Genomic DNA, 24,180 nt, shown 5'->3' on the forward strand with positions numbered 1-24,180 from the left:
GCATAACAATGGTCCAATTAGAACTACCAACCACAGTTTTGCTTGACAACGGTAAAATAATATGCTCAAACGGCTGCGGAAGAATATTTCAATTTCAGGTGATTAAGTCGAGAAAAAACAATAAATATTACAGTAGCCATATTGAGGAATACCATCTTTGGGGAAAAAACCTTCCTGATGTTACTGCGCTTAGGTAAAACCTACAATGCATCCAACAAAAAAAGAAAGAAAAACTTTAGGCTACACATGAAGTTTAAATATAGACCCACTAGTCTGCCTTTGGAACTAAACTGCCTGACATTTTAGTGAATAAAACTCAAAAGTAACGTAAACATCCAGGGAGCACCAATGGCTTTACCACTAGTTCAGTATTTTAGCATTATTTTCTGTGGACTACTTGAGTGTACTTCATGTAAAATAAAAAATATAAAAATAAAGTTTTGCATGAATTATTGTAATTATTGCATTGGCAAACATTGTATGTGCATGTCATTATAATTACTGGTCTGGCCTACTGCAGAATGTTAGCTAATTAAATCTTGAGTTTATCATATCTTAAGGCTAATTTGCACAGTGAATCTCATGGCAAGACATCAAAAACTGGCATGACTGGTTCTGAAGAAAAGTCACCAGTGTCCATCAAAATAATTAAATAAGCAAATAGCATCATAAGGTTGGTATGTTTCGTAGACCAGAGTTAGCTACATAGCTAGCAAATTTGTGGCAACTCTGACACTAAATCTGCAGCCAAGTTGTGTCAAGTAGTCCTAGTCAATGATTCCTGTGTTAAAATAATGTCATTTCAAACACTATGAAATATTGTCTAAAGTGAACAATATGTGAGGGATTTTGCTATCTTTAAGGATGAGAATAACTCACCTGGATCTGTATTTGGATCACACAATGTCTGCATAACTTTGTTTTAGGGTAAACGTCCCTATTAAGCCCACCAAATCCGCTTTTCAGACATTTTTAATGTATACTGCCCCAATTTAAGTGAGAACATTTTAGTTAAAATGAAAGTCTAATCTCTCATATAATAATTCATTTATACCAATTTCTAATGTTTTTATTGTTTAATTTGTCAAAATATGTCAAAAGTCTGGCATGGGCTTAATGGGTACCTAACGTACCCTTTAAGCCCATGGGTGTTCCAAATAAGCCCACTTCATGATTTGTTGATAAATAAATATATATTTAAAAAATCTTAACAATACAAACTTGTTCTATTCAAATCTGTAATCTCTTAGCTCTCAATAGCTATTTTTGTCTCCACTCCTATCCTATGGCCTGTAAATGGCATTTGAAATAGGCATGACCAGCCTTTTTGCTGTGTTGCCAACACAGAAAAAGCTAAACTTACAACATGTCTTCTTTGGAATGTAGCCAAAAAACTATTTACGCACAAAATCAAAACTATAGTGGAAATTACTCTTCAATACTTCATCTTTCAATATGTGTTGTCATTTTGTCTGTATCTCTATCCTATGGTGTGCTGTTGGCATTTGAAATTGGCTAAAATTTCTGGTCCAGTCAGCTGGTTGAAAGTGCAGGTGTTTTTATGAAGATTTCTGAAGACCGACTGACTGAACAAAAAACAATTTCAGGTTCAATACTAATGTTCTAAGGATAGTAAATGAGTCAATTTCAGGATTTACAATTAAACAATAACTTTTCAAATGTTAATCACATTTAGGATAGTAGTTTGAAAACATTGTAAAAACACATTTTAAAACCATTCAGTTCATTGTGGAGTAACATTAAAACATACAGTTCATTATGAGGAGACATCAGTCATAACATATTGAAGCTCATGTATCATTAGCCTATAACTTAAACAAAATAAACAAGAAAGATGTCAACATTTCTGCAATTTCTACTTTCTCCTAGACTAAACGTAGGCCTATGCTCTTTGAGGTGATTGTATCGTTTTAGTAAGGCTATCATTTGCTCCATGCTCCATCTTAGTAGTGTAACATAACATAGGTTATAGGGTGGTCTAAGCTTTATTTTATTTGTTTGTTTCAATCGTTTGCCCACGTTGTGGTTGTCTTTGTCTTACGCTAACAAGTCGTTCATGGCTTTCATCTTGTTTTTGTAGATTTTCAATGACCTCATGATTGCGCAAATAGAATGGTCCAGGTCCCTACAGCCCTGTTTTGTGGAGGACGAACTTGCGCTTCTATCATGCGTGGGCATGAACTGTAGTTCTTTCGTGTTTTAGTCATCTTAAACTAAAACTCATCTGAAAAGTAAAGATTAAAAAATTATTGCTAATGTTAAGATAGAACACAGGCCTGTCCAGAATGAATTGACCTATGCAATATCACTGATATTTCAATATGGGTATTAATTATCTGAATTATGGAGCTGATTCATCAGGTGAGGTCAAAATTAGGGAGGAAAATGGTTCAAAGGTCAAAAGGGAGAAAATCCCCATTGAAACACAGTAAAGTGGGCTTAATGGGAACAGGTGGGCTTAAAGGGAACATCAGTGAATTTATGGTAAAAGACAGAATATTTTATTCTACTCACATGACATTAAAAAAACAACTATATGAAATAAATCTATATATGGTGCACTAACATAATATGAAAAGTATAAATTGATCATGTAGAGAAGTAATTAGCTATACTCATTTACATCCACCTCAGTCAGTGTGATTTTTTTGCTAGAGTCCCCTTTAAGCCCACCAGGTAAAAATGTTAATTAAAAAATAAATAAAGATAATCATACACATTTATTGTCTATTTAACAGTATAATAATATAAACTGCATACAAAAATATAAACTATACATGCTTATCATGCCTTATGTCATTGCAATGAACCATACTATGTAGCTACTGTATTGATGCAGCATGTGGTCTGTTTGCTAGTGTGCTGAAACTCATATTTTGATTTCAAAAGACACAATATTTCTAATTCAGGTAATATTCTAACATATGTCTCATTCAAAACACTAATCACTTAAATTTTGATAACAAGTGAGTACTTTCCAAAAACAGGAGTAGAAATATACAAAAAATGTTATTTTCTGAGGGTACCAAAATCACCTAAGTTTTTTTGCAACTTCTTCTGGGATCAGCAGGCACATGCCACACATGTGCTTCGATAACTCAATATCGACAAATGTGATTGACTTACAATAAAAAGTGTCATTTACGTAACAAGCAGCTTTATTTGAAAAAACATCACACAGCAAAAAATTATGATGTAGTTTTTTTAGATTTGACTCAGAAGTTGCAAGTGGGCTTATATGGTACGTGGGCTTAATAGGGACGTTTACCCTACATCTTTTGTGAGGTGATCAAAATGCTTGTTGGCTGTAAAATATGAAACTTTTACAGGCTCATGGGGTAGCTCATTAGAATTTCCAGTGTTGTCATCCATGCTGGCATGTTATTTTGCCCACCACCCGTGTTTGAGGTCTGTGACCCATAGATTTAACCAGGTGCTGAGTATCTTCTTTGGTGGCACTGGAGCCATCTTCAGCTCCTGCTTGTTTCACGGGCTATTTGCTTTAAGTTTTCTCTTCAACACAATTGGTGAATTACTTTTTTTATTTTCCTATTTTTGGCTTTGAAAAACTATTTTGTTGCTTTAGCATTACGTTTGGGATCATTGTTTTTTGTGAGATGAAGCACCATCCAATGAGTTTGGAGGCATTTTCTTGAACTTGAGCAGATAAGATGCTTCTGTACAATTCAGAATTTGTTCTGTCGCTACTATAAGCAGTTACATTATCAATGAAAACAAGTGAACCAGTACCTGTGGCAGCCATACATGCCAAAACCATAAAACCCCCACCACCATGTTTCACACATGGGGGTGCTTTGAATCTTGGGCAGTTCTTTTTGGTCTCCTCATTTTGCTCTTGCCATCACTCTGTTACAAGTCATTCTTGATCACGCCAGTCTACAAGACCTTTTTCCAGAACTCTGCAGGCTCTTTTATGTACTTCTTAGTAATCTGTTACCTAACCACCCTGTTCCTGGCCAACTAGTGGTTTTCATCTTGCATTTGTTTGTGAAGTCTTCTGAGGGCAGTAGTCACTAAAACATCCACGCCTGCCTCCCAAAGAGCGTTTTTGATCTGTCAGACAGAATGTGAATTCTTCGGTCATTAACAGTAGAGGCCTTCCAGGCCCTTTGTGATTACTGAGCTCACCAGTGCTCTCTTTCTTCTAAATTATCTTCCAAGAAATGTATTCTAAGCGTAAGCTTTGGCCTATGTCTGGCTGTTTTTCCTTATTTCTCTGCCTCATAATGGCTTCCTCGACTTTCACTGGCACAACTCTAGTCCTCATGATAACAAACTCCCACAACGGACTCCAATGTGTGTCTGTGCTTATGCTAGTAACTGTATCTGTTGCAGTCTACATTAATTTTTGTTCACCTTGAGTTACCTATGCTTTGTTCTTGTCAAACTGTTTACCATTTTTAACAATTCTTTATCTTGTGTTCTTCAAAATCTTCACTAAGCATACTTTTATGGTTGGACGTGATCTGAGTGGCACAACAGATATCAATGGCTTTTGTCAATGTGAGCTTTGCCTCTTTCAGAAACCTTGCCACATCTGCTGAGCATCTCTTATGCCACAAACAATTATGTCCCCTACTAATGTGAAATGGCAAATATTTTAAGTTTATTCATTTTAAAAAGGGCACAATGCACATCAAGAAACATAACATAAAATGTACCAATCCCTGTAAAGTAGGGTGTCATGGTGCCCTTGAGAAACCACCAGAGCAGTGGCTGGGGCGCTGCCCCCTTAGATGCGAAATAATTATAAAATAAAAATTGTTTACTCGTACAATGCGCCTGTCAGCATTCATTAAAAATTGGTTCCAAAATCAAATTGTATTTGGTTAATTTCTGTGTGATTATAGCCTACTTCCTGGGTGAAGGGCGCCGGCAAAATGAGTGTGTATGTAAGTCTTTCAAATTTTGGCAAGCAGGTGACCTGAGGCTGCACTCTAAATGGTTGCTTCAGATTTTCCACGCACTCCTACTTTTATTGGCAGCAAATCGTTATTGTTTTTTTGTTTTTTGATCTAATGTGATTGGACAATTCTCGACACTATCTTTCATGTTCAAGCCTGCCATTAATATAACTACGGATGCACAACTGTCACTCCTGCTCCTTAGCTAGCTGACCGGTACTTTCAGGAGATGGCAACTTCAAGTAGAACCACGGAAATAAAATAAAATTTGGTTATTTCCTTACAAAAAAACACCCTTTCACAATGCGTTCACTGGAAGAAAAAAAGAGGATAAAGGAGCTTGGACTGGACCAACCCATTTTACAAATTCAGCAGCAGGCAAGTGATCGAGGACGAGCATACACCTGGAATGGGCTCTTGTTATGACAAACGGAGTTGGCTAGCTGGATGTGGTGTAAGTAATGCCTTTTATTGCTTTCCCTGTTTGCTATTTCAAAGTGTCGGCACCGAAGCGTTGTGGACAACGACGGGGGTACAAGACCTATAACATCCTTCTGCAAAATGCCAACGGCACGAAAGTAGCCGCAGCCGTCTAGACAATAGTATGAGACTAAATTTGTTTGGCAGGTTTAGCACTGCTGAACAGCTAGATGAAGGCTCCCGGATTGGCATTAGAAGGCACAACAAAGAGATGACAAAATCGACACATCCTGTCCAGAATAATAGACTGTGTTAAATTTTGTGGAGCCCTTGAGTTGGCTTTGCATGGCCACGATGAGAGTGAGAGCTCCGATAATCCCGGGATATTCCGTGGGTTGGTGAATTTGGTTGCCTTCTTTAAACTTCAGCATTCACATTCACATTTTGTCCAGCAGATGGCTGCAGAAGGCTCTATAAATGACATTGGAGTTAGCTAATATTTTTCTACTTTTTTATGACTTCATAGAATGTAACAGTGGCAGTAAAAATGACTTTAGTAGTTCCATATTTAGAAATGAGCTTTTGCCTGTTGGTAACTTTGGGTGATGTAGGTGAAATGGGCATTTTGTCATCTCTACATATAATTTTATAATATTAAGGAGGGCAAAATATGTTCAAGTAGTGCTACTGGCCAGTGTTTAGGCAACATTAGGGTGTTGTGTTGTTTTTAGATTTATTTATTTATTTATTTTATTTGCTGAGCTATGAAGTGCTGCTTCAGTTTGTTTGTCCCCCCCAAAACTGCGCCCCCCCAAAAAAATTGTATCACCAGCCACCACTGCACCAGAGTGCTTGTTACCCAATCCCAGTATTCCTGTTTTCCTGTCTCTTTGTTTTCCCTTCATTAGTCTTCATTATTGCATTGGTGGTTTTTGGTTGTCCCTCATTAAAAATTACTACTGAATCACTACAAAAAACCTATTCGTGTGGCAGTGGCTATGTAGTGACATGTAGGAATTGTGCAGTGAATGTGTAGTTTATGTACTGCCGTTGGACACTGCCGTTGTACCTTTGAGCAAGGTACTTAACCGAAATTGCTTCAGTATATATCCAGCTGTATAAATGGGTACAATGTAAAATGCTATGTAAAAGTTGTGTAAGTCGCTCTGGATAAGAGCGTCTGCTAAATTCCTGTAATGTAATGTAATGTAACTCATGATACACCAGTAGAGTTTTGTAGAGTTCTGTAGCAAAACAGTCGTGTTTCCAGTAGTAATCAAGCAGAGAGTTTTGCTACTTAGTGTTAGTAGTGAATAAGTTGTCAAAACACTACTGCTTCACTACACAAGCTTTTAAAAAGTAATCATGTAGAGGTTCTACTACTTGCTTGTATAGTGAACATGCAGTCACAACACTACAGCAAGACTACACATACGTCGCCCTCTGGAGGTGAACATAAAATGTTACTGCTGTTTCTAACTCTCATGGCGGCCATTTTATGTCATGAACATAGCCAGCACTAGCCCACCAATTATTCTACATCATTTTACAATCAAAACGCTTGATGCGCTGATGTCCAGTCACGCGCAGTTTGTTTTTGTATGATTGTGTATTAAATACATTCCAAACTTTTAACTGACTTGCTCTGCATAAACTACAAAGCTAAACGTGAGTTTCTTTTTCAAAGTTGTAAACTAAATAGAGATGTAAAGCAGGTCAGTTTCAGCAAAGAAAACAAAGAGGGCTCAAAACTCCCAATACAGCGAAGCCAATTAGGACAACGGTGAAACAATAATTGTAAGTGGAAGGCCTTTTCCTAAAATCAAGTCTACCATGGTCAATGTTAGCTAATGTTAATGTTAGCCTGTGTTCATTCAGATGATCATCTTCAAATGTTATTAACTTATTTACAGAGTGAAAGTAATGCCAGGCCGAGGCATCCGCCTAGTGTTAGGAGGGCAAGTGCAGCACCAGCACCCACAAAAGATGACGATCTAATTGCAAGGATACTGGCACAAAACGAGAAAAGATCATCAAAGGTAGGAAAATAATAGCTTATACCTACCCAGCATGCTTTTAGATTCATAGCCTAAAAGCAATCTAAGTCAGTGAAACAGGTCTAATGGGGGAAATATCTTTTCTTTCAGGAAAAAGAAACTGCTTCTCTTTTCAGATGTATGTATTTAGATGACTGATGTTCATTTAACTTAAGCAGTATGAGGTTATTTCTACATTTTCCATCTGAAATGAGATGCCTGCTTCTTTCTTTCTTTCTTTCTTTCTTTCTTTCTTTCTGTCTGTCTGTCTGTCTGTCTGTCTGTCTGTCTGTCAGGTAAGCTCTAATGATGATGAGGATGGCTCCTGTGAGAGAGGTTTGCTGCTGAGCAAAATAGATATGCTGGAAAAGGAGAACCGGAAATTGAGAAGAGAGAATGCTCAGTTAAGAACAACTTTTGGGTTGTTGGAAAGTAAGTAGGCCACCTTATCTCAGTTCTAAAGACCTTAATTATACCATATGTGACGGGTGCTGGAGAAAAGGTCCGCATGTCGCAAATCTTGAAATCGCGCTAGGAGGCAAAAAAGGTTTTTTAATTTTTTTTTTACTGTTTTCCTTTTTTTCATATTACGAAAGTTAAAGTGTTGAAGAAGTCACTCAATAGAATAAACAAAATTTTTAGGGTCACTAAATACTTATAATTTGTCAGCAAATTCGGCTTGTTTTAGTGATTCTTACAGCCGGGTTTTGGAGGCGTGATGGGGGTGCAGTTTAATTAGCATGTTTGGTTTCGTTGGCTATTGTCACTTTGTTTCAGTCAAGCCACCGCCCATAAATAAAGCCGTGCGGTAGTAGCCTATGTTTGTTTACTCTGTGAGGTTGCTACAATGGCGGATGCTCAATCAGTAAGTGAGAGTATAAGCTTTCTAACGATGTATAACATGTCTAATTTTGCTTTTGGAATAGCGTTTTATAGGTTAGCGTAACCGAACATTTTCTTACCATGGCATTCGCTCTATATATGGTAGCATTAAAAGACGCTGCACCTAACGAAACATTGTCAACGATTTTTCGTAATTCCTTGGAAAATACCATTATTATTGAGGACTTCTGGGCATAGCTAAGCCATATGTTTGCTGATAGACCTATCTGACATCGTTTTCTGGAGCAAAACAGAAGCAAATAGAACAGTATCATTGATTTACTGTCTCTGTCTCCATCTACTGAACACAGATAAGATTTCATCATTGCTATGTAAGTATTACTGCTCAAAATATTTCAGTTATATACGTTATTTTTTTAATTGAGTGTCTTTAAATAGGTTAGTGGTATTATATAATGTGGATATTTCACACTGTAATGTAAGCGGTATTTAGTAGTGTAATAGTGTTTGTGAAGCATGCAACAGTGATGACGTGAGAGTTGGAACATTGCCAAAACGTGGTGGACGGCTGAAAATTGTTTTCTTGTCGTCCCATCCCCATACAAGAAAACATACGAGAGTATAGAGTATAGAAATACATACAAGAGTTAATTATTACACATTTAGGTACTGTACCGCATTGTGTGACAATATTTTTGTCATTATGCTGAGAAATTGCTAAACCATTTTTATTGATAGTATTTGTGTTTCTCTGCAAACACACAAAAACACGCTGGTATAATAAAACAATGATGGTAAATATATATATATATATATATATATATATATATATATATATATATAGTCTGTATCATTCTGTTGCTACCATAATGTAACAAACTTTCTTGTGTCTACAGCTGCAGTTTCTCACTGCAATTACTAATATTGAATGAGTGTAAATAAATGATACGGTACTTGCGCAGCATGCAGATAGCAGAAATGGCGAGTTGATATTTCGTTTTCTGTTTCGTTTTTTTTTTTCGTATTTATTATTTGAAACATATATTATTATTCTGTCTCTGAGGTGCTCTTAAATGTGCATTCTCTGTTAAACTGAGCAATGGATTGGAATATGTGTCTGATGCCTTTTTTTTTTCTCAGGGAACTGCTATCAGCACATCAATGCACTGCCCCGCCTCCAATCCCCTAAGTTTGCCATCAACTCCCCCTGCCCCTATCCCCTCCTCCGTAACTCCAACAGCAGTTAAAATAATATAGTAATAATAAAGTTAAAATAAAGTAATATTTTCTCGTCATTTCCGGGTAAGAGTACTGCTGGCGTCCTGCTTGACTGCCGCTTCTCTCCGCGTCTGAGTCTCTCATCCTTTTTGTTTTTTGTTGAACAATATTCTATGCCCTCTGTACCTGCATCATACATTACTGGACTACTGGATTACTCTCTTGTCTCTCGTCCAACTGCCTACAGATCTCCTCCCCTACGGACACACCACTGCCTGCACTCTGCGACCCGTCTCTGTTGAACCGGCCTGTGCTGTCTCTCTCTGGATGCGCACTTTCAGACCTATGCGAGCCAGCCTCAGCTCCCTTGCCAGACAGGATCGCCAGGTTACATCTCAGGTAAACAATATACGGATCCAAAATGCCATCTGTTGGATTTGCGGTGTTGCTTATGCTGTCATTCTGTTCTGGTGTATCATCCTGGCCAATACTGACTTCTCCAATCGTCTACCGAAATCGGACATATGCTAACGTTACACCTGAACTCCGCTCTCTAAAACATAACTTTCTAAACTCACTGCTGCTCCTGCTAACATTCTGTCCCGGTTTAACATCATTTTGGCCAATATTGTCTCCCCGAACTGTCTACCAGAATCAAAAATATACTACATCAGAACTCCACCTTCTAAAAAATAATTACAGTCTAAATCTTGCTGCTGTTAAGTCTGCCGGCGCGGCAGGCATTCTTCGCCAATGTCGTTACGTCCACCGTGGATCAAGACGAAATCAGACTGTGCACCGTAGCCCTGGCACAAATATCTGCTCAATATGGACAAATTTCCGCCCTCTTGTACATAAATCACATCGCTGGCTAAATACAAATTGCCTGTGATCTCTTCCTCCGGCGGCAAAGGACAACGTCACATTTCATACAATACATTCTGCCCTCATAAATACTTGTTCCCTCAATAATAAATCTCCGCTACTGTTTGAATTAATTCTGGACAATAAGCTTGATTTTCTTTTACTCAGCGAGACCTGGCAGCAGCAAGGAGAATTTTTCTCCCAAAATCAAGCGAGACCACCAAACTATACACATCTATCTAAACCTTGTCTTACTGGCCGTGGAGGTGGTTTAGCTGTTAGTTACAAACAAAGTCTGACAATCAATGAATTAAATTTACCACCTGTGTCATCTTTTGAATATATTGCTTTTAAATCACCCTGCTCCATGATCACTCTCCTACTGTATCGTCCACCCAAACCCAACCCCTTATTTACCTCAGAGCTATCAGAATTACTCACCATTGCATTTTCTCTCTCCTCTCGTATTCTACTAGTTGATGATGTCAATATCCATGTTGATTTGCCTGGTTGTAAACTCACCTATGACTTCATTTCTGTACTTGACTGTTTCTCTCTGGCCCAACATGTCAACTTCCCTACACATCTCCAAGGTCACACACGATGTGATCTGTTCTGCTGATCTAGCCATTAACAATTTACATCCCCTACAATTTACATTCCCTTACATTCAGACCATAACCTAATTGTTTTCAACATTCCTCTACCTTCACCCCATAACACTAATCGAAGATCTATCTCCTTCCGTAGCATCAAATCCATTGACTCTCTCCTCCTCAGTGATAAAATCTTCTCTGCCCTGCCCCTCACTTCTGCCCCTATGGCACTTGAAGAATTTACCACTACATTTGACTCTGTTATCTCTGACACTCTCAACACTCTTGCCCCCATAAAAACCAAGACTGTCTCCTTCACTTCATCTGCACCCTGGTACACCCATGAGCTTCGTTCAATGAACCTTTCCAGTAAGATGTTATGGTTCACTGTATCAAAGGCTGCGCTTAGATCGAGTAGGATTAGGATGTTGAGGGCACCGCAGTCAGCAGATAGGAGTAGATCATTGAGGACTTTGGCAAGTGCATTACCCCCTTGCCAAACAACTCTCCGGCCGCCGTCTGGAACGACTCTGCAAGAAAACCAAGCTCACAGTTGATATTGAAGCCTTTAAACATCATCTCATTCCATACCGAGATTCCCTCAGTGCTGAAAAATCTGCTTATTTCTCAGATATCAACAAAAACCGCAGAACCTCTAAAACCCTCTTCTCTACCGTCAGTACGCTGCTCAGAACCCCTGACAACACCACGCCCAGTTCTCCTGACCTCTGCAACTCCTTCCTGCAATTTTTTCAAGAAAAAATCACCAAGATCAACACTTCACTATCTTTCATTACCCCCTTGCCAAACAACTCCCCTCCCTTCACCACTGATCTTCCCCTTGCTCCTCCTGCAAACCAGCTTAATAGTTTCACCACTGTCGATCCCTCCACCATCTCTGACATCATCTGTGCATCCAAATTAACAACATGTACTCTTGACCCCCTCTCCACCATGTTAACTAAGGCCTGTTTACCTGCTCTCTGTCCCTACCTTGTTGCCATTTTTAACGTGTCCCTCTCTCATGGTCTAGTCCCCTCCGCTTATGAAACTGCTGCTGTCATGCCCATTCTCAAAAAACCCGGTCTGGATACCTCCAACCTCAACAATTATCGCCCCATTTCTAACCTCCACTTCTTTGCCAAGACCCTGGAATGCATTGTTGCATCCCAACTCCAAGCCTTCATGTCATGTATAACCTATTTGAACCCCTCCAATCTGGATTCCGCCCTCACCACAGCACAGAAACTGCACTTGCCAAAATCCTCAATGATCTACTCCTATCGGCTGACTGCGGTGCCCTCAACATCCTAATCCTACTCGATCTAAGCGCAGCCTTTGATACAGTGAACCATAACATCTTACTGGAAAGGTTGCTGCACCTGGGTGTTGAGGGTACCGCACTGGACTGGTTCAAATCATATCTCTCTCACCAGAAACACTTCATCACCCTCTCAGGCCATAACTCTGACATAGCCACCTCCACACAGGGTGTTCCTCAAGGTTCCATTCTCGGCCCTCTCCTCTTCATCATCTACATTCTACCACTTGGAGAAATCATCCGCCCCTTCAACCTGGCTTTTCACTGCCACGCCGACGATACCCAAATCTACATCAGCACCAAATCCCTCTGCAACCCATCATTAACCCACACTGAAGCCTGCCTTTCTGCAATCAAAACCTGGATGAAACACAACTTGCTCAAACTAAACAGTGACAAAACAGAAGTCATCCTCATTGGTTCAAAATCCACACTAAACAAGTCTGCCCAAATATCACTCACCATTGATGACATAGTAGTCTCCCCCTCACCCCTAGTCCGTAACCTTGGAGTCATCCTGGACCCAACCCTCTCACTTGAGCACCACATTAGTTCTATAGTAAAGACATCATTTTTCCATCTACGTAATATTGTCAAGCTCCCTGCATCCCACGCCCATCCGCTGAAACACTCATCCATTCATTCATTCAGTCGGCTTGATTACTGTAACACTCTTCTGTCTGGCATCAGCTCCAAATCACTCCATAAACTGCAAATGCAAATGATCCAAAACTCTGCTGCCCGTCTCCTCACCAATACCAAGTCCTGGAATCACATCACCCCGATTCTCCGTGACCTTCACTGGCTCCCAATAAAACAACAGATCGACTGCAGAATCGTCCTGTTAACTTTCAAAGCTCTACACAATCTTGCCCCATGCTACCTCTCTGAACTCCTCCATCCCTACCAGCCTCCCTGTTCCCTCAGGTCCTCCACTGCAAACCTCCTTGCCACCCCATCATCCAACCTCCGCAGTTTTGGTGACAGGGCCTTTTCCCATATTGCACCCAGGCTATGGAACTCACTTCCACCATCTATATATATATTGTAAAGTGTCTTTGGGTTGGGTAAAAGCGCTATATAAATAAAATGTATTATTAGTGTGGTTGCCTTTGGCAATCACACTATTATTATCGCACACATTATTTATTTATTTATTTATTATTATTATTCCACCCATTATTTGGACCGCTACTCCTCCCAGAGTTTTCGCACCACATACACCTGCCATATGTCAAATTGACCGGCTTCTTTGGGAATCGTGTGCTATTACTTTGTGGAAAGTTTCGCTGCACGGTTTTTGAGAAATGACTTTTTTTGGCCAATTTTTCCCATTGAAAATGAATGGGAACTGTGACGTCATACAAATGTGAGTTATGAAGTTACAGCATTGGTCGGCTTTGCACACGTGATGCAGTCCTCTCTACGTTCTCACCTGGTTTATCTACTGGGTATTCAGAACCCAGATACGGTGCATATCTCTCTTTTGTCGTAATTACATAAAAAACACATTCGTAAACCTCAAATGCTTTATACCACTTTTTAGATAAGTCCTTGACGAAGACGTACATGCACGGATTGTGTTGTTCAAACGAGGTTTCCTGGCGACTTAGCCATCAGAAAGGATATAGCTGAATGCGGAAGTGAATGCGATAAAACGGTATTCCAAATGAAAAATTACAAATGAAAATGCTGTCAGCTAGGTATATCAGCAAACACATGACTTAGGCATACCCAGACGTCCTCAGTAATAATACTATTTCACAAGATATTACGCAAATTCGTTGACGACGTTTCGTTAGGTGTAGTGTCTTTGAATGCTAGTGCTAACAGAGTGAATGCATTCAATGCGATGACAAGAAAACTTTTGGTTGACCTATAAACCGATATTCCAAAACCAAAATTAGACGTGTTATACATGGTTAGAAAGCTTATACTCTCACATACTGAATGAATGAATTCTCAATCAAGCCAGACTGTACTAAAAAGTGCAACAACGCCGTCAACAACACATGTGCAGCAGCTTCTGGTCCGGTCTTACTCCAGAAAACGGTGTCATCTTGTAATACCACACATGTTGCTTTGGGTGTTGTCGAACTTTGTAGTACAAACTTGCTTGATCTACACTTTATTGATCCAACAGGTGATAGAATAAGCTTTCTAACTATTTATAATATGTCAAATTTTACTTTTGTAACACTGTTTAATATCCCAGCGTATTGGAGAATTTGGTCTCACTAGAGCTGCATTACATATTCAGTCTGTTGTAGCAGGGAAAGCAATGCTTTCTCACCACAATGCGTTTGCTAAAGTACACAACTCCACGTGCATGTTGTTGATGCACCCCTTGCTGCAACAGAAGCTAGTAGTACTGGCTACCAGCCGATACTTATTCACAGAAGCTGTATTTAAAATGAGTTAAAATGCAACTATTTTAACACATATTTCTCACCTCATTTTCGTTCTTGGAAATTCGGCTCGGCTAATACGTAATAGGCTACTCTGTCTATGAGTTGGTCTCAGAGATAACAGATTACACTCTGAATTACAGCCCAATTAAATGTTTTTAGTTGTGTGGTTAAAATGAGATGAAATTCACGCAAAATCATACGTCAATCAACTTAATCTCCCTAGCCCTGTCTTGCTTTTTTAAAATGGTGCGATCACGCAGTGTAGACATAGGGTTTTTCCAAGACCCTCTGAACATGCCAGCTAGCTTTATGATTCGCCGTCACTCGTCACCGCATACCGCAAGTAAAACACTGAGGTCTCAAGTTTTGATGAAAGGATAATTTAACTCTGAATATATGTGTCGCAAATAAACTCGTTGCCCTGATGTTATAGCATGTACACAATACTCTGTCTCTGCTTATACTGACTGTCAACTGTTCGCTCTGTTCAGCACAAAGTCGACTTTGCGTTGGCGGCAACCACACTTCACAATTTCTGCAGGAATTGTCTAGTTATTATTATTATTATTATTTTTGTTTTCTTTAGTTTACTATTGTTCAAAAACAAATAATTTTTTTATACCATCAATAAAAATAAATTATATATAGTTCTTGGGCATTAGTTATAAATATATATATTTTGTATTTCAATTGTGCTTTTGAAATAAAAACATTTCTATCAACATTTTTAGTTATAGTGTCCTTTCAGGTGCAAGGCTCAGGCTCTTCATGTACATAATGCCACATTGTAAAGCAATGGCAAGTTCAATTGACATGATATTTAGTGTGGGTACTACATACACCCTGGACTTACATTGCAGCGTGTTTTCATTGAGGTGAGACATGTACTTTTGGAAATAAATTACTAAAAACTTTTTTTTTTCATAAAACGTAAATTAATTTTTTGCTCTGAACTGCTATTTACCTAACTCTTAGAAGTACAATTTTTTGCTAGATTTGGGTTGCCAAGAAACTTCCGATAAAACTGGTATGTAATACTTGGGGCTTCTTCTTAATAATCATGTAAAAAACTAAAAAAAATAAAAATAAAATAAAAAATGAAGATAGTGAAAAACGGCCAAAAACCATTTTGAGTCCTAGGGTTTAATTAATGTTTTCTGGACTGCCTCTTTTAACATTTCTTTTAATAGCAATTTCATTTCAATCTGCCAAACTACAATTTGCTCTGAGAAATTCCCCATTACCACCATTGAACTTTTACCTTTAATGATTGGTTCCACGCCAGCAGTCTAATAGCTATGGGAACTTATTATTTGATTATATATCTAATTAATTTTACTTCACCATTTTTGTTACATCCTCCCCCCCCCTTGCCCATCTACTCACTTCTTCTCTTCAATCTTGGCGATGACAAAAAGGGTGAAGTTCTTCAGCAGCATGAAGGCCACAAACAGGCCGATGGCTCCACCCACAGCTGATGCAATAATGATGGTCAGTGTGTTATCAACCACCTTCACTGGAGAGTAGGAACGAGAGAGGGGAGAGGATGGAGGAAAGGGAACAAGAAGGAATGGCTGGACAGTGGGCACAGATCAACCGAGAAAGCGAGATGTTTACAAATGGTTCTACCACAAAAACATTTTGTATTTCAATTTTGTGAAAAAGATGTGGAGAGGAAAAAAGATGGGAAACTAGGGATGGTTGAGAGAAGGAGGGTTAGATAAAGGGAAGGGAGAATTGAGTTGGAACAGTGACAGAGGAAGATTGGAATATCCAGTATTATTCACATGATCAGTTTTGCTAATTGCTTTATTTAACAATGATTAAAATGACTACTTGAATCCTTAAATTCTACCTAATTTTAATAATATTTGTGTGTACTTTAAAAACAAAAAGAGGCATGCATCTTCGCACATGCTACATGATCAATGTGAAAAATAGAGTAGTGGTGGTATTTTAACTGCCCCTGGTTTCACTTTGGCCCTGGTTTTGTCATTTCAAATAAATATGTAATACCACAAAACATTGAATTCACAAAGTACTACCATATGCCTTGCTAAGCTTTTTTTACTTTATGTGATACATCAATGTTGGGCTCTTGGGTGCATTTACAGTGGTGTTTTTATACAGTGCAATTGCAGAGCCTAAAAATGTGCTTATTCAATGTTACTTTATAAATCCTAAATCTTAATAAATATGGTTGTAAGCTAATATAAATATTATAATTGTAGTCTATTATCTATTAGCAGTGCAATGTAGGGTAGGCTACATCAAAACAAGAGTGGAGAGTGAAAGATGGGTGTACTTGTTACAGTATATTTCACCTGAAAAAAACACATGCATGTGTGTTGCACGTGTATGTAGGGTACCATGATAAAGGCCCCATGCTGCTGACTTCACACAGGGCCTCACATATCTCCCAGATGGGCCTGAGTAGGGACACCAGTTTATCTTGGGCATGTAACCCAAAAGTATTTCAATTTGTATTCAATATTATACATTAGACAATTTGTGACCCTCATAAAAGCAATTTGATGAGAGGAAGGAATGAGAGTAGGAGCAACAGTATTCTTTTGGTACACTGCATAAGTCAACTTATTTCTATTTTTTGTTTGTAACAAGAAAAAAATACAAGGGACCAGTATTTACAAAGAAAAACATCAAACACTGTCTAAAATAAACAACAAAGGGGATACCCCTGTTAGAGCAAAATTATTACATTACATCATTTAGTATGACAGAAATCCAAAATTGAAAGATACATTATTGTGTGCAAACATTCCAATTAAATAAGTTGACAGTTCTACTGTAAAATGATGCAATTTCAACCGCCGTCGGAAAGTGCGCTACCTGGGACATCTCTCTGATTGGGAATACCCCACGTGTAGAGTTGCACAGGGAACCATACTAGGGCCTATAGTCTTCCTATCACTGATTAACAGTGCCCTCCAGGACAGAATAGACCACTGGAAATATGTGGATGACATGACTCTGGCCCAGACGTTGACGCTCCAACTACCCTGTACTCTCCAACAAACCCTGAATGGTCTTGATATCTGGGTAGAGAGCACAAAAAGAAATTAAACCCAAAGAAATGTAGTTTTACATGTCACCCAGATGAGGCATCCACCCGCCCTGCCGACTCTCTCCACTGACCAGTACATCCTGGAAGTCTGTGACACAGTCAAAGTCCTGGGTTCACCATCCATAGTAATTTGCGATGGGACAGTCAGGTGGACCACATGTTGATCTCAGCCAACAGGAAGCTTTTTGCTCTGCGTCTCCTGAAGAAATTTGGTGTCCGAGACACAGAACTGGTTTCCATCTACACAGGCTACATACGCCCGGTGCTGGAGTATGCAGTCCCCGTCTGGCACAGTTCCCTGACTACAGACAAGGCTAACAGGCAGGAAAGCATGCAGAAACAGGCTTGTAAAATCATACCTGGCCAGAGGTACTCAGGGTACCCAGAGGCTCTCTGCACTCTCGGATTGTGCACTCTATCAGAGAGACGCACTCAACTGTCTTGGCTTTGCCAGAAAGCTGCTAAAGTCCAACTTCAGTGACTGGCTACCCCCCCCACGCTGTAGCACTGTGGACCTAGCCCCCCCCATGTTTTACACTGGCCCACAATATTTTCTTTGAACTTTTTTTTGAAACTTTTTTTTTTAAGCAGTTGAAAATGTCTATTCATAATAACCAATTAAACACTACGCTCCCCATTGTCATGCCTATGAGATAAACACAACACACTTGTTGACCTATCAAAAACTGTAGCATCCACAGACTGAGCCAATCACAGCTGAATACAGCAGATCAGAAGACGTTGATGTTATAGCAGCACCCACCGCGCGCGCTGACTGTACAGTTGTAGGCCTACACGTCCGCCGGTAATGTTACAGTAGCCTATAAATATCTTTGTTACAGTCGCAAACCTGCGAGATGTAAATAAATATTGAACCTGCTAGTAACCTATGAGTAACAAAATCTAAATGTCAATGTCAACAGTCCTCCCTTTTTCAGTTCGTGAAAAGAATTAGGAGAGAGCCATTGTCACCACCGGCACCCCAGCTGCCAGATGAAGAAGCAGAACTAACGTTAACAGCGGAGCCAGGGGTAGTTAGCGAGCTAGCTAATGTTAGCGAGCAGCAGCAGACCAAAGTTCGACAAAGAGAGAAGTCAGACAACAACAGCATCCAGGGGGAGCCCACCACCACCAGAGAGGAAGAGAGAGACACACACAGAGGCCAACAGAGAGACAGAGACCAACAGAGAGGGAGAGGGACCGACAGGGATCAAGAGCAGGCCACAGAGCCACATCCTCCACTCCCCCTTCGGATTTAGCCTCAGTACACGAACCGCGCCAACGCAGCCAAATTTGCAACGGTATCCAGCTACCGTGAAAGCGGGTAAGTCCCGTAGTTTCGCGGCGCACTGGTACCATAAATTCAAATGGCTGGAATATAGTATTTCAAGAAATGCCATTTACTGTAAAATGTGCAGACATTTTGGACACGGGGACACAGCGGAGGACTCATTCTGACGTGGTTTTAGTGACTGGAAGCACATTCAGCAGGCATGCCGCAGGCACGAGAGCAGTAAAACCCATGCTAGCGCCCATTGTAAATACGACGGGTTCTGTCAATTCCATTCAGACCATGGTACCGTGGTGCATCAATTAAATCCCGAGGCAATGAACTCTAGACTGATCGAAAGAAACCGAGACCATATTAAAGTGGTGCTTGATATCATAACACTTTGTGCTAGACAGAACACTGCACTTTGTGGACATTGGGAGGGCGAAGATGCACATAATACGGGCAATTTCCTCAAGATCTTTAAATTCATGTGCAAGTACGATCCGAAAATTAAAGCCAGACTAGACGCCCTTCCAAAAAATGCCACCATGACAAGTCACGATCAAAATGATCTCCTGGAGGCTGCCGCCTCTCTGCTGCTCCGGAGATTTAAAAAGGAGTTCCATGAAAGCAAAGACACGTATTACGCGATCCTAGCAGACGAGTACAAGGATATGTCGAAACAGGAGCTAGTGTGTGCCTTCGTTACATGTACAAAGGAGCAATTAAAGAGCGAGCCATTGGGTCCCTGGCTACAGCTGATATGTCCGCAGAGGGGATTGCTGCGAAAATCTCAGAAATTATGGAACAATTTGAGTTGGATAAGGATTTATGCGTTGGTTTCAGCTTCGATGGTGCGTCAGTAATGTCTGGACATAAGGGGGGTGTTCAGGCAATTCTGAAATGTATCTTTACGTGTGCCATATGTGTACACTGTCATTCCCACCGGTTAAACTTAGTGCTGTCCGCTGTGGCTAAGACGTCAGCTGACGCAGCTACCTTTTTTGACACTCTAAACTCATTGCATTCATTCATGAATGTTGTGCAAAGACACGCCCATTTCTTAGCAGTCCAATCAGAGATGTACCCAGATCGCAGATGCCTTGAATTGGAGAGAGGGGCTGACACAGGGTGGAGCTCCAGGTCAAGTGCTGTAAGCAAAGTGATCACCCTCCTTGACACCATTTTAGAGGTGCTGGCAGAGTTTTCAGAGCGTGGGGGGCAAACCCAGCTTGAAGCGCAGTCGTTGCTTAATCAAATGCAAACAAAGAAATTCATTTTCCTGCTTACATTGTTTGGAAAACTATTTGAGCTATCAGACTTTGCTACTAAGGGCTTACAGTTGTCAACTCTCTGTGTGAAAGAATGCATAGACTTGATACAGGGGCTTAAGCAATCTTGTGCTTATTTACGCTCAACCGAAGCCAGTGGATACCTCAAGGTCCTGGCATTAACTAATTAACTTATGGCAAAAAACTAAATTGAGAACTGGGACATTTCTTTGCCATCACGCAAACAAAAACTACCTAGCTGTCTAGAGGACACCGTTCTCACCACTTCCCTGGGGAAATCAACATGGGTCAGCTGCGACAACGATTTGCGCATTATATCAAACAAAATACTGGACTGCCAGCTCAATGAACTAAACGCTAGGTTTCAACAGGATTCATATGGTTTAATTAAATCCACCTCAGTATTCATGAAACCATCCAAAATCTCTGACGTTGAGGATCTCACAGAGAGCCTGAATGATGTGACCAAAATATTTGGTATCAGATTTACGGGAGCAGAACTGTCGGTGTTCATTCAACACATAAATCGCAAGGTTGCTAGAGGTGACACATTTCCATCAATGGTTGAAGTGTTTGACTGCTGCAACGAGGACATCTTTCCAAATGTCCAATCTTTCCTTAAAGTCCTAATCACCCTGCCAATGACAACTTTCACTGTTGAGCGTCTTTTTCAAGAGTCAACCGAATCAAGACTGCGAACAGAAGCTCCATGCTCACAGCTCGCCTTAACTCTCTAAGTCTCTTAACCTTTGAGAGAGATCTGACTGACTGTTTAGATTATAATGAGGTGATGAACATTTTCAAAACTCCTCCTATAAAGAACACAAACTTAAATAAATCAAATAAACTTCTCTTACTAGTTGGTTTTAGGACCAAATTAAATTCACAAGCAAAGACCAAGTGCAGTCTGACAGTAAGATATGTCTGAAGTTGGATTTAAAAAAGCATGATTCAGTGTAGCATTGTAAATAGGGAAAAGCAATTGTAAGTGTGACGAGAATATTTCTGTAACGTGTGAGAAGTCGGGCAATTGAAACAGTTGTAGCGTTGTTGTAAATGAAAAGCAATTAACAGTAGGCCTATAGGCTACAAGCTGCAACTCGGACAAACGCAGCGATCCAGTGTTATCAAAAGAAAAGTAAGAAAGTAGCTACTTCAATAGCCTAGCCCAGCAAGAATTGTTAGTAGGGTACGTGACCTGTTATGTAAAATTAAATAAATAAAAAAGAAAAGAAAAACGGACTAAATGAACTGTACTTTTGAATAAAAGATTAGGACTGTGAATTTATATTTTGTGATGCAATGGGGAAAACTGACTAATGTGTTTTTATTAAAAGATTAGGCCATGTCTGTATGAATTTAATTGATTTGAGGTGGCCACTCACTCACAACAAGACAATTAGCAGGTTTAAGTGGTTATAATTCACGGCGACATTGTCCATGTTTACCTGCATTTTATGTTCTCCCTACACCGTTGTTAATTTTACTGACTACGCTTCCCATGCACTCTAGCAGGTGATAGCGTTGTGTTTTCTAGGAGATCCCATGCATCCGGCTGTTGCTAAATGGAGAGTGCTTAACTAAATCGCCGTCTCTATCGCTCAACTTTTACATATTATTATTTTGTGTTGCAATAAAAACAATGATATTGATTACATTTGGGCTTTTGGTTTGTGACATTATGCTGGTGCTGGTCTGTGCGGTTATTTTCATCTCAAAATAGTTCGTGTTTTTTTGACAGGTCATATAACTCATTCAGCCTCAATGACAAATTGAATGACAATGACAAAGGATGTCTCCGAGCACTCGTTTATGAAAATTGACATTATTACAATTAAGCCTACTTTTACCAGCGTATTGTCTTTAACTAAATTAATGCGACACTATCTCAATCTTAAATAATTTGGCCCACTCACAAATTATCGTGGCCTACCCACGATTTGAATCCTGCCGCCGCCAGTGCTCCAAAATGGCAGCGGATTTTAGATTTGAGATATGAGATGTTAGATTTTAGCTTAGATAATTGCAACATTTAAAATTTTTAGTCTACTTAGTATTGATGTTTTATTGTAACAGCAAAATAATTCAATGTTTTTAATGATAACTGTCTTTATGAACCTGTAATAATACTGAAAGGTCAATAAATAAAATTTCAGATAGGCATGTAAAAAATGGCAGACATATTCCCTGAACACAACTTTGGTAGAATTATGTGCCACTGGCTGTTGACTTGCATAAAGAAAAGATAGAAGAGCTGGCCAAACCAGCAGACAACATATCTGTGGTATCTGAAGGGAGGAGAGTTTTCTCTAGCATAACTAGAATTCTGTGCAACACTAAATTCCTAGGCCTTGCAGCATGTCCGTCTGTAGGCACCGAACCTCCCAAGAACAACAACAAGTTTGAAATACTGTCAGGTCCATAAATATTTGGACATTGACAAAGGTATTGTTATTTTAGCTGTCTACCACAGCATATTGGAGTTGAAATTAAATAATGAATATGAGCTCAAAGTGCAGTTTAGCTTTAATTTGAAGGTATTTACGTCCAAATGGGGTGAACGGAGTAGGAATTACACCACTTTTTATATGTGGGCCCCCCCTTTTTAAGGGACCAAAGGTAATTGGACAATTGGCTGCTCAGCTGCTCCATGGCCAGGTGTGTGTTATTCCCTCATTATATCATTTACAAGTAAGCAGATAAAAGGTCTTGATTTCAAGTATAGCATTTGCATTTGGAATATGTTGCTGTTAACTCTCAATTTGAAGTCCAAAGAGCTGTTACTGTCAGTGAAGCAAGCCATCATTAGGCTGAAAAGAAAATAGCAAAAACATTAGGTATGGCCAAATCAACTATTTGGTACATTCTTAAAATGAAAGAACGCACTGGTGAGCTCAGGAACACCAAAAGGCCCGGAAGACCATGGAAAACAACTGGTCGATGACAGAAGAATACTTGCCCTGGTAAAGAAAAACCCCTTCACAACCATTGGCCAGATCAAGAACATCCTCCAGGAGGTAGGTGTATCTGTGTTAAAGTCAACAATCAGGAGAAGACTTCACCAGAGTAAATACATACGGTTTACCACAAGATGTAAACCATTGGTAAGCCTCAAAAACAGGAAGACCAGATTAGAGTTTGCCAAAAAACATCTAGAAAAGGCCTGTACAGTTCTGGAACAACATCCTATGGACAGATGAGACAAAGGTCAACTTGTGCCAGAATGATGGGAAGAGAAGAGTATGGAGAAGGGAAGGAACTGCTCATTATCCAAAGCATACCACCTCATCTGTGAAGCATGGTGGAGTTAGTGTTATGGCGTGGGCATGTATGGTTGCCACTGGAACTGGTTCCCTTGCATTTACTGATGATGTGAATGCTGAGAAAAGCAGCAGGATGAATTTTGAAGTGTATAGGGCTATATTATCTGCTCAGACAGATTCAGCCAAATGCTTCAAAACGCATTGGACGGCACTTCACAGTGCAGATGGACAATGACCCGAAGCATACTGCGAAAGCAACCCAAGACTTTTTTAAGGCAAAGAAGTGGAATGTTCTGCAATGGCCAACTCAATCACCTGACCTGAATCCAATTGAGCAAGTATTTCACTTGCTGAAGGCAAAACGCCCCAAGAACAAGCAGGAACTGAAGACAGCTGCAGTAGAAGCCTGGCAGAGCATCACCAGGGAAGAAACCCAGCATCAGGTTATGAGACTTCAGGCAGTCATTGACTGCGAAGGATTTTCAATGAAGTATTAAAAATGACAATTGAATTTATGATGTTATGTTAGTTTGTCCAATTACTTTTGAGCCCCTAAAATTGGGAGGAGGGGGGGTATATATAAAAATGGTTGTAATTCCTGCATTGTCCATA

General features: G+C 39.7%; 1 protein-coding gene across 1 annotated transcript in view; it reads right to left on the reverse strand.

The window, feature by feature from the left end:
* scn4bb (sodium channel, voltage-gated, type IV, beta b) overlaps positions 1 to 24,180 on the reverse strand; it is a 155,673-nt gene that overhangs the window by 23,791 nt on the left and 107,702 nt on the right. The window contains exon 4 of the mRNA XM_064352054.1: positions 16,042 to 16,171. Coding sequence (XP_064208124.1) covers positions 16,042 to 16,171 — 130 coding nt within the window. The remainder of the gene's footprint in view (positions 1 to 16,041; positions 16,172 to 24,180) is intronic.

The sequence above is a fragment of the Anguilla rostrata genome, chromosome 9, assembly GCF_018555375.3.
Source record: "Anguilla rostrata isolate EN2019 chromosome 9, ASM1855537v3, whole genome shotgun sequence".
NCBI classification, from domain to species: Eukaryota; Metazoa; Chordata; class Actinopteri; order Anguilliformes; family Anguillidae; genus Anguilla; species Anguilla rostrata.